This window comes from Maylandia zebra, linkage group LG17 (assembly GCF_041146795.1).
Source record: "Maylandia zebra isolate NMK-2024a linkage group LG17, Mzebra_GT3a, whole genome shotgun sequence".
Taxonomy (NCBI): domain Eukaryota; kingdom Metazoa; phylum Chordata; class Actinopteri; order Cichliformes; family Cichlidae; genus Maylandia; species Maylandia zebra.
In genome coordinates this window covers 2,718,239-2,729,753 of record NC_135183.1, presented here as the reverse complement: position 1 = coordinate 2,729,753, position 11,515 = coordinate 2,718,239, and the positions used below count along the sequence as shown (strand labels likewise).

The following is an 11,515-nucleotide window of genomic DNA, read 5'->3' as shown; positions in this document are numbered from 1 at the left end:
CTTTGACATAATTATGACATTTACGGGTCAATGTGAAGCACTTCTGTTTGAACTGAGGTGGAAAATGGGTGCAGCTACTCTGCTGTACAGGAGGAGGTGTTGTTGCATTGTGCATCTCCCATAGTGGGATTTATAATAAAAGAACACCAGAGGTCTGGACCCTGTTAAACTGATGAATATATAACACCATCATAATCTCATGTAAGCTTGTCTACTATGTGCAATGATCACAAAGCAAAGAGCCAAAACAGTGACAGGAAAGCCAGTAGCTGTGCTGAATAAAACTTGCAAAAATAAAAAACTGAATCCAAACAGTCTCAGCGAATCAAGAGTTTATGAAAGGATGGCAGGTGAATGATACAGAAGTAAATATCTGACAGCATTCTAGTAGTTATGCATGTTGTTGCTGAATCACTTAAGATGTAATCACAATAAAACAATCAATTATTTTCCCACGTGAATTTTTCATTGTTGACATAATGCTGATCAGTTTTTACATTGTTTTATGCGACAGAAGAGGAAAGACTACAACCACTAGCAAAAACATTTCAGGATGGTCCCATAGTCAGTCACGACCCACAGATTGCCACGATCATAGCTCACATGGCTGATGCGAGAGGGCATTGGTATTTTGGTCCAGCTCGTGCCTTGTGGAGTGCTGCTGTCGATGCCTTGTCTGTAGAGAGAAGACATTGATACTTAAATCATTGGATCTGTTTTATTTGTGCAATTGAGGTTTTGGCCTCAGCTCCTCGCCATATTATCTATCCTGAGTTAAGAGTTGTAAGTCTCATGGTTGCTCGGTCTGGTGACCCAAATATAATGTTTTTGATTACTTCATGTTCTGTGATTTGGGGGTTTCTCATGGTCTAGTCTGTTGCATTTCTAGCTCCTTTGGTCATTCCTTAGTATTTTTGGTGATTTCTAGTCTTTAGATTTTGTTAATGTTCTGTGTTACATCTAGTTATCTAGGTTTCTATGTTCGTGTATTTCCTGTTTTACTTTGGTAGTCTCATGTCCTGTGTTAGAGTTTTCTGTTTTGCTTCCTTCCTGTCTCGTGTGTCAGATTAGGTTAAGCTGTGTCTCTCTTCTGTACTTATTGTGTGTTTTCCTTTGTTCTTTGTCGGGTCGTCTGCATTTCCTCTGCTCTTCTTCACTCCACATTTCCAGGTTTCATGTTTTCTAGTTCAATGTTTCAAGTTTCATGTTCACCTTTTCCCAGTTTAGGTTTTGTTAGTTTCCTTTCTGCCATTTGTTTTGTAATATTTGTTGCAGGCCTAAATAAAGGCTTGCTTTCTGTTAACATCCACCTCATTTGTTTGCATTTGGGTCCGCATTCTCTTCTCTCCACGCCGTCTGCCTTAGCAGGCGTGACAGGAAGAGGTAAATATGTTTAACAGATGTGAAAAATGAGATTTCTATGATTTCTTTTAAGTGAACACCTAAATGTATTATAGAGGAGAGACAGATCATTCAAAGAATCCATAACTGAAATCTGAAAATTCTTAGTTACTGAGTTTCTGAGTTACAGAAACTATGATGATTATAAGTAAACATTACTAGTTTTCTTTTGTAGCATTTGACTGGTGATTCTACACATGAACATTTTATGGCTCAGTGATCATTACAATGAAAGTCGCTTCTAGAAAGATTTAAGCACAAATTGCCTTCGTGAGCAATTTGTTATTCATTTGTGGAGAAGTCATTCTAAGGTTGAAGAGCAAAATAGTGGTTGATCCATTGCATGGATAACAACAGAGGAGTCAAAAACACAATAACCTGATTCAAACAGAGACTGAAAGAGTCAAAGCAAAAAGAAAGAAGAAAGAACAGAAATACTGCCAGGGCTAGTTAAAATGCTTTCAGACTAGATTAAGTGTTTACCTTTGGAAGACTTCTCCTCCTCTAGTTACAACAAAGACGCTTCCATCAGTCCCAATTTCAACCTTTACTGCAAGACCATCCACTTGTATCCAGCCACTGATGCCACAGGTGCTCGGTGTTACTCTCTGTCATGAAAAGCAAATATGGTGAGATGTCTTGATCATACAAATAACAACACAAATGATCATTAAAATAAAAAATAATTTACTGTGAAGTAGATGTTTTGACCCGAGTTCACTCCCCAGCATCCATATTTTGTGCTGCAACTGAAATACATTAAAAGCCCAGGCAGGGTTGTCCAGCTCAGGGTGCTCTGTTTCCTGTAGTCTGAGGCAATGGTGCTTTTCAGACAGTGGATGGTGGAGGTGTCGGTAACTCCCACCACCTGACCATCACCTCCAGCATCCACCTGCTGTAAACTCTCACCTGAAGACACACAGAGGTACAGATCATTCATTCAAACAGCTGCTACTGTGCACACTCTGTTGTGTTAAGTCTGTGATAAAGCTCACCATTCGCAAAAACAAAGCTGCCAGCTACGTATTTGTAGACCCTGTTGTTGAGGTCAACACCCCAGATTCCTGCAGGTCCCACTGAGACATGCTTGAGGTTGAGTGAGCCCATTTTGTACCACTGTGATCCAAGAAGAAAGTATGCATAATTATTGCCGTCTGTCATCACAACGTTCCCCTGCCCAGCATCAATCTGTACAGCAGGAAACTGTTGTGGACCCTCCATGCAAGTGCAGCCTGTGAAGAAAAAAGCACAAGTTAACTCAATGCATGATGTATCACTTTTAAAGGGAACTTTTTGTTTTGCTCTATTTATTTTACCTTCATTGGCTTCAATTCAATTCAATTCAATTTTATTTATATAGCGCCAAATCACAACAAAAGTCGCCTCAAGGCGCTTCATAGAATTCAATGAAGGTAAAATGTGCAGTGTCACATTTTAAAATCAGGACTTACCATGACTGACAGACAGGTACCTCAGCACCAACAAGAACACTGCAAAAGATTTCATATTGTCTGTGAGTCCGTTTGCTAAAGGAATGAATCTCTGTATCTTTGTTGAGCTACTGCCCTTTGATACGTGTGTTACTTTTATACCACACTGACACATTCGAACTATGAGACTGAACTGGTTTTTCAGAAAGTTCCACATAACTAATAAAGGAGGAAATGTTTTAGCATTTACTGGAAACTAAAGACAAGAACTGATAACTTCCTGGAGTTAATTTACTGAAATCTACAGTAGATTTAAATACCCACGCACCCTTTAAGGCTAATAGATTGCTGTTTTGTTAATAACAGTAAAACAACAGCATATGTTGTTTATATCTGATGCAGCCAAACAATCTACTAAGTACATCCTAACTATCTGCAGTGCTTAATCTGCAGTAGCATGATACTGTAACGGACTGGGTTACAAGTTAGTTGACTGTTGTGTTATCAGTTACTTATGGCATATTTGGACCACACCCGCAGCATGGTGATTTACTGAGTGTCCTTGAATGTGCAGTAGTCTAGAGGCCAGTTGGCCTGTCAATCCGATCAGGCCCTTTCTCAGGGGGGGTTGAAAACGAAGTACCGGGAGTCCGCTGTTCTCGCCGGCTCTAATAATCCTCGACCTCGCTGTCTGCTATGGAGCTGGCGGGTCACAGACGTCTCCGAAAACATCGGAGCGCGTTTGGAAATATATGATATCTTGATAAATCGAGCAGATATTTGAAGTTTACACAGCTACATTCTCGCTTGAAAATAACTTAAAAGTTTATTTTGTGACGCAGAAAGAGTAATATTTAAAAGTTTTTAGCCGCGCTCGTCCGCCATTGCCGCATTTGAGTTTTGGACGAAATGCATTCTCGGATACCAAGTCCACACAAGTCACCACCGATGCATGCTCGATAAAACGGGCGGAGCGAGAACACAATCGAGACTTTTTCGCATTCTCGGCTTGATGCATACTTCGAATTGGAACAGTACTTGGTCTCTGACTGATGACGTATCACGAGTACACGAGAACGCAAGTACGCACAAGTACGCATATTGAGAAAGGGCCACAGAGAGTCTGGAGAAGAGTATGTATGTGGTTGGCTGAGAGTGTTCGGGGGACGGGGTTAGAGAATGGGGGTGTGTGTGTGGCGGAAGAGAGGAGAGAGTCGGGGGTTGTTGCTGGAGAGCCCGCTTTTTCCCTGTTGTTTTGGCGTTGGCTACGGCCCACAGTAGCCCGTGTTACTATTCTGAATAAACACCGGTAACCGGAACGCTGATCGTCTGCGTCTTCTGTCGGAGGGACGCTACACTGCTGTCAGAAGTGAAAGTGAAGCTTTCGCCTCCTGAGTTATCTGCGCTCGTGTCGCCCCGACTCACGGCATTGGCTGTGGACGCTGGAGATTTTTGCGGGACTTTGCGGAATGCTTCCGATAAATTACTCCAAGATCAAGCGAGAACCTACATCAGAAGCTCACGGACACGACTACTCCGCCAGGGACCAGGGACAAACGACAGCGGATATGGTGAGAGAAGCCGGCTTTGCATCCTCTCACCGTTCGGGTGGCCGGCAGAGCTCTTTGGGGACTTCTACAGCGGCGGAGAAAGACATGCTGACGTATAGAGGCACTGTCCACGCTTCCATGAAGACCCCCAGGTATGATGGCAAGGCTGACTGGGAAGCTTTTCATGCACAATTTGAACTGTTGGCCAGGGCTGGTGGGTGGTCTGCTGAAGAGAAATCCCTGCAGCTAGCTATGTGCCTTACTGGCGATGCCCTGTCTAGCTTGCTGCTTTTGAACCCAGAGGGCAGGGGGGATTATGATGCTTTGGTCGGGGCTCTGAAGAGGCGGCTGCACAGTTCTTGCTCTGCTCTGAGCCTGCTGCGCTCCGAACTGTGCAGCTGCCGCCGCCGCTGCCGACCAGGAGAATCCATTAGGGACCTAGCTAATGACATTGAGGGGCTGGACCCATATCCTCTACCGCGTATAGATGAGACCCTTGACACTGTGGCGGGATCCTCATGGTTCTCCTCCCTAGACCTACGCAGCGGGTACTGGCAGGTACCCCTCGCATCAGATGCCAGACCAAAGATTGCATTTATTACCAGCGGAGGCTTATGGCAATTTAAAGTTCTTCCTTTTGGCCTCTGCAATGCCCCTGCCACGTTTGAGAGACTCATGGATAAGGTGCTCACTGGAATTTCCCGCGGAGAATGTGTGGTGTACCTGGACGACATCTTGGTCCATGGTGCTTCTTTCCACGCTGTCCTTGGGGCCCTCAGACGGGTCCTGGAGAGGGTTTTGGCAGCAGGGCTAAAACTCAACCCAAAGAAATGGTGCTTAATGCGACGTGAGGTTGCATTCCTGGGCCACCGACTGGGGGCCGGGGGGGTCGGCACCATGGATGATAAGATCCAAGCTCTTAAGGACTGGCCCGCCCCAAAATCTGTGCAGTAGTTAAAGAGCTTCCTGGGCTTGGCGTCGTACTACAGACGGTTTGTAAGGGGTTTCTCCTGCATAGCCGCGCCACTGTTCCACCTGCTCCAAAAGGGTGTGACTGTCACAGTCTGGCTGGCAGACCGTGGGGAAGTGGGGAAGGAGGACCCAGGCGCGGAGCTCAAAGTTCAAGCAGTGCGTTTATTTACAAAGTGAAAAACAACGTAGCAATAAATCCCCGTGTTCTCCCAGACTCCCGTGTCGTGTCTCCCCGTGAATATTCCGTGTTTCTGTGCTCTCCGCTCCCGTGTCAGCACCCCCCGGTGCTCGCTGCTCCCGTGTCTTCCACGCTCCTCCTGCGGGAAACAAAAGACGCAGCCGTCAGGACACATACAACTTGCGGGCATACACACACTAACTCGGTAACAGGACGACTAACGTGGAGTCTCATGCAATGATCCCGCGTCGGTGGGAGCTCCAAGACTCTCCTAAGTAGCTCCCCCGACGAGCCCTGATCAGCGGCAGGTGTGTGGCTTCGGGTGTGGCCAGTCCTTCCACAGGGCCACACCCCTCAGGCCTGCAGGTGGCTGAGCTCCATCCTCCAAGCATACCCGCAGACGTACACACACACACACACACACACACACACACACACACACACACACACACACACACATCTACAAGCATGGAGAAGAGCAGCAGCAACACCAAAATACACATAATAATAATAATAATAATAATAATAATAATAAATAACTGCTCAGGGATCCTGGGTCGCCCATTCCCAAGACCCTGACAGTGACCTTCCAGTGGACAGCAGGCTGCCAGGTAGCTTTCACCTCACTGCAGGGAGCCCTAGTGGGGGCCCCAGTGCTCTCTCCGCCTGACCCCACTCTGCCCTTTGTCCTTGACACAGATGCCAGCAGTGTCGGATCTGGTGCAGTGCTAGCCCAGGTGACACCCGGCGGGGAGAAAGTGGTGGCATACCATAATCGGGCCTTCAACAAAGCTGAACGCCGCTATTGTGTCACAAGGCGGGAGCTGCTCGCAGTGGTATGTGCCATATGCCACAAATCCGGAGCACGCCACGGCTTCCAGCGGAACTCCTCCTCCAGCTGGGCGATGGCTTCCTCCTGGCGCTCATACAGCTCACTGTCTGCTGGGTCCATGTAATGGTCGGATCGTTCTGTCACAATCTGCCGAGGCAAACTGTGTGGAGTGTGAAGAGTGGACTCAGGTGCAGACATTCTAAAACTCAAACTTAACTGATGATGAGCCATTTATTAAGGCAGACAGAATTGTACAAAATAAAAGGGCAAAAACAATGCAAACTAAGCAATAACCTAAACTGGGTAAGCTAGAAAGGAAACACGAACTATGAAAAACCCTGGCAAGCATAAAAACAAACAAAACTCTAAACGTGGAAATTAGGGGTGGGTTTTAATAATCGATTCATCGATTAAAATCAATTCTGGCTTGGATAACGTGATATCGATTCATTAAAATCCTGAATCGATTTTTTAATATAAATGCATTTTGCCCGAAATTCCAGAATCTCAGGTGAAACGTCACAAAATTTTGACAACCACCAAACAGCTAAAACAGTAAATGAGAGCAGGAACACGGCTTCTGCACAAAGACGTAGACACAAAGCGCCGACCAGCGGATCAGAATCAGTGAAATGTCGCCTTTCTCACCCGACGGCACGGACACGGTCGGGGCTGAAAGCCGACAGCTCGCTGATTAATTTTACATTAATTTTTACATATACATATATATATATATACACACATATACATATATACACATATACATATATATATATATATATAAATAAGACTTATTATGAAAACTGTTATTGATTATTCATCCATCTTTTTCCGCTTATCTAGGGCCGGGTCACCGGGGCAGCAGCCTAAGCAGAGAAGCCTGACCTCCCTCTCCCCAGCCACCTCCCCCAGGCCACCTGAGAGACTCTCCAACATGTCCTGGGTCTGCCCCGGGGCCTCTTCCTGGTGGGACATGCACGGAACACCTCACCAGGAGGCGCCCATCCTTGTCAGATGCCTGAACCACCTCAACTGGCTCCTTTCGATGTGGAGGAGCAGCAGCTCTACTCTGAGCCCCTCCCGGATGGCTGAACTTCTCACCCTGTCTCTAAGTGAGAGTCCAGCCACCCTTCAGAGGAAGCTCATTTCCTGTGCTTGTATCTGCGATCTCATTCTTTCGGTCTCTACCCACAGCTTAGGTGACCATAGGTGAGGGTAGGGATGTAGATCAACCGGCTAATTGAGAGTCTCACTTTTATACTCAGCTCCCTCTTCACCCTGATGGATCGGTACAGGGTCCACATGACTGCAGCCACAGCACAAATCTGTCTGTCGTTCTCCGGTCACTCATGAACAAGACCCCGAGATACTTAAACTCCTCCACTTGGGGCAGGAACTCGTCCCTGACCCAGAGTGGGCATTTTTTCCCCTTGATTATATCTTCAATAAAATCTTTGATTCATTTCCTTTTATTCTTTACTTCTGTTTCATCTTTTGATTACAACACAAAGCAAAATGATCGTGATATGAGCTATTGTTCTAAACAGTTATTCATGGCTTTCATACTGATATTCTAGAAATCCAAATTTTTTCCACATCTGTGGCTTTCTCTTTTGGGATGTGCTATTCATTCGTGACAGCACTTTTGAACTATTTTTAAAAGTGTTTTGTAGCCAGTGTTTTTCAGTCAGTCTTTGATGGTATACCTAGATTTTTAACTCATTATTCTGGATAACCCTCATCCTCAGTGAGCAGGGGCAAACTTCAGCCTTAGGGAGGAGGTCTCCGTCCACAAACTAGTATTGAAGATTATCATTATATTTACAAATAAAAACTAAAGTTAATAACATACATAATATACCAAAGCCTCTAAAAAGACAAACTAATGCATTTGTACAGCTTTTTAAAAGAAACTGTTTCCATCCTCTTTGAATTTTCTTTAGAGCAGCAGTTCATTTGGCAAAAGGAGACAAAACAGATATTGTTCTTTTTATTTTCTACAGAAGACAAACAAATTACACAGACTTCTTACATAATCAAAGACATTTACAGAATCAGCCATGATTTGGTTTGGATTTACAGAATCTGGAATTGAGTCATAATCACAGCCTCAGCTATTGTTGTACTATTAACAACTTTACCTGCAGTAGTATGGTGGAACTCAGGATCTAAAGTAAGACCCCATGAAAGGAACAGAGATTAGAGTATATATTTCAAGAGAGCTGCACAAACAGGGTTTTCAATATATAAACAACCAAAAGATGATTATGAATCATGAGTAGCTTGGACCTAATACTAATTAATAAGATGGAATAACTTCAAAGTAAAGTTAAGTTGCCACTAGTAACTTTCCCCAACTAATAGAAATATGTCCCAGGAAGGTTTGTAGCTCAGCAAACATCCAGTAACACACCCAGAAGAGTCCTGCAGCAGACAGACTCAGAAACAAGATGAAAGCTATCGCAGCCTTGCTGCTAATGCTAAACTACCTGTCAGTCAGTCATGGTAAGTCCAGTTTTTCAAAATAAAACTACACTATCATTTACTATATTTGTTTAAACCAACCAAGAAGCAAATTATTTTTATCCTTAAAATAAATAAAGGTTCCATTCATATGACTGATGGTTTTCTCTTCACAGGCTGCACTTGCACGGAGGGTCCACAACAGTTTCCTGCTGTACAGATTGATGCTGGACAGGGGAACGTTGTGATGACAGACAGCAACAATTATGCATACTTTCTGATTGGATCACAGTGGTACAAAATGGGCTCACTCACCCTGAAGCATGTCTCAGTGGGACCTGCAGGAATCTGGGGTGTTGCCCTCAAAGACAACGACGTCTACAAATACGTAGCTGGCAGCTTTGTTTATGCTGGTGAGCTTTATCACAGACTTAAGACAGTAGAGTGTGCGCGGTAGCAGCTGTTTGAATGAATGATCTGTACCTCTGTGTCTTCAGGTGAGAGTTTACAGCAGGTGGATGCTGGAGGTGATGGTCAGGTGGTGGGAGTTACCTACCCCTCCACCATCCACTGTCTGAAAAGCACCATTGCCTCAGCCTACAGGGAACGGAGCACCCTGAACTGGACAACCCTGCCTGGGCTTTTAATGTATTTCAGTTGCAGCACAAAATATGGATGCTGGGGAGTGAACTCGGGTCAAAACATCTACTTCACAGTAAATTATTTTTTATTTTAATGATCATTTGTGTTGTTATTTGTATGATCAAGACATCTCACCATATTTGCTTTTCATGACAGAGAGTAACACCGAGCACCTGTGGCATCAGTGGCTGGATACAAGTGGATGGTCTTGCAGTAATGGTTGAAATTGGGACTGATGGAAGCGTCTTTGTTGTAACTAGAGGAGGAGAAGTCTTCCAAAGGTAAACACTTAATCTAGTCTGAAAGCATTTTAACTAGCCCTGGCAGTATTTCTGTTCTTTCTTCTTTCTTTTTGCTTTGACTCTTTCAGTCTCTGTTTGAATCAGGTTATTGTGTTTTTGACTCCTCTGTTGTTATCCATGCAATGGATCAACCACTATTTTGCTCTTCAACCTTAGAATGACCTCTCCACAAATGAATAACAAATTGCTCACGAAGGCAATTTGTGCTTAAATCTTTCTAGAAGCGATTTTCATTGTAATGATCACTGAGCCATACAATGTTCATGTGTAGAATCACCAGTCAAATGCTACAAAAGAAAACTAGTAATGTTTACTTATAATCATCATAGTTTCTGTAACTCAGAAACTCAGTAACTAAGAATTTTCAGATTTCAGTTGTGGATTCTTTGAATGATCTGTCTCTCCTCTATAATACATTTAGGTGTTCACTTAAAAGAAATCATAGAAATCTCATTTTTCACATCTGTTAAACATATTTACCTCTTCCTGTCACGCCTGCTAAGGCAGACGGCGTGGAGAGAAGAGAATGCGGACCCAAATGCGGACAAATGAGATGGATGTTAACAGAAAGCAAGCCTTTATTTAGGCCTGCAACAAATATTACAAAACAAATGGCAGAAAGGAATCTAACAAAACCTAAACTGGGAAAAGGTGAACATGAAACATTGAACTAGAAAACATGAAACCTGAAAATGTGGAGTGAAGAAGAGCAGAGGAAATGCAGACGACCCGACAAAGAACAAAGGAAAACACACAATAAATACAGAAGAGAGACACAGCTTAACCTAATCTGACACACGAGACAGGAAGGAAGCAAAAAAGAAAACTCTAACACAGGACATGAGACTACCAAAGTAAAACAGGAAATACACGAACATAGAAACCTAGATAACTAGATGTAACACAGAACATTAACAAAATCTAAAGTCTAGAAATCACCAACAATACTAAGGAATAACCAAAGGAGCTAGAAATGCAACAGACTAGACCACGAGAAACCCCCAAATCACAGAACATGAAGTAATCAAAAACATTATATTTGGGTCACCAGACCGAGCAACCATGAGACTTACAACTCTTAACTCAGGATAGATAATATGGCGAGGAGCTGAGGCCAAACCCTCAATTGCACAAATAAAACAGATCCAATGATTTAAGTATCAATGTCTTCTCTCTACAGACAAGGCATCGACAGCAGCACTCCACAAGGCACGAGCTGGACCAAAATACCAATGCCCTCTCGCATCAACCATGTGAGCTATGATCGTGGCAATCTGTGGGTCGTGACTGACTATGGGACCATCCTGAAATGTTTTTGCTAGTGGTTGTAGTCTTTCCTCTTCTGTCGCATAAAACAATGTAAAAACTGATCAGCATTATGTCAACAATGAAAAATTCACGTGGGAAAATAATTTATTGTTTTATTGTGATTACATCTTAAGTGATTCAGCAACAACATGCATAACTACTAGAATGCTGTCAGATATTTACTTCTGTATCATTCACCTGCCATCCTTTCATAAACTCTTGATTCGCTGAGACTGTTTGGATTCAGTTTTTTATTTTTGCAAGTTTTATTCAGCACAGCTACTGGCTTTCCTGTCACTGTTTTGGCTCTTTGCTTTGTGATCATTGCACATAGTAGACAAGCTTACATGAGATTATGATGGTGTTATATATTCATCAGTTTAACAGGGTCCAGACCTCTGGTGTTCTTTTATTATAAATCCCACTATGGGAGATGC

The 11,515-nt window shown here is 43.6% G+C and overlaps 2 protein-coding genes across 2 annotated transcripts; one reads left to right on the top strand and one right to left on the bottom strand.

Moving 5' to 3' along the window:
• Positions 1–315: 315 nt before the first annotated feature.
• LOC101483675 (fish-egg lectin-like) lies at positions 316–2,954 on the bottom strand. Its single transcript, XM_024805740.2, has 5 exons — positions 2,853–2,954; positions 2,397–2,633; positions 2,093–2,310; positions 1,885–2,009; positions 316–676 (listed from the first exon to the last, which is right to left on the bottom strand). The coding sequence occupies exons 1-5, from the start codon at positions 2,905–2,907 to the stop codon at positions 535–537; spliced, it is 777 nt and encodes a 258-aa protein (XP_024661508.2). The 5' UTR covers positions 2,908–2,954; the 3' UTR covers positions 316–534.
• A 5,775-nt stretch (positions 2,955–8,729) lies between these two features.
• LOC106676875 (fish-egg lectin) lies at positions 8,730–11,309 on the top strand. The gene is made up of 5 exons (XM_024805720.2): positions 8,730–8,868; positions 9,003–9,239; positions 9,324–9,541; positions 9,625–9,749; positions 10,951–11,309. Exons 1-5 carry the CDS (start codon positions 8,814–8,816, stop codon positions 11,090–11,092), a joined length of 777 nt encoding a protein of 258 aa, XP_024661488.2. The 5' UTR covers positions 8,730–8,813; the 3' UTR covers positions 11,093–11,309.
• The last annotated feature ends 206 nt before the right edge of the window (positions 11,310–11,515 follow it).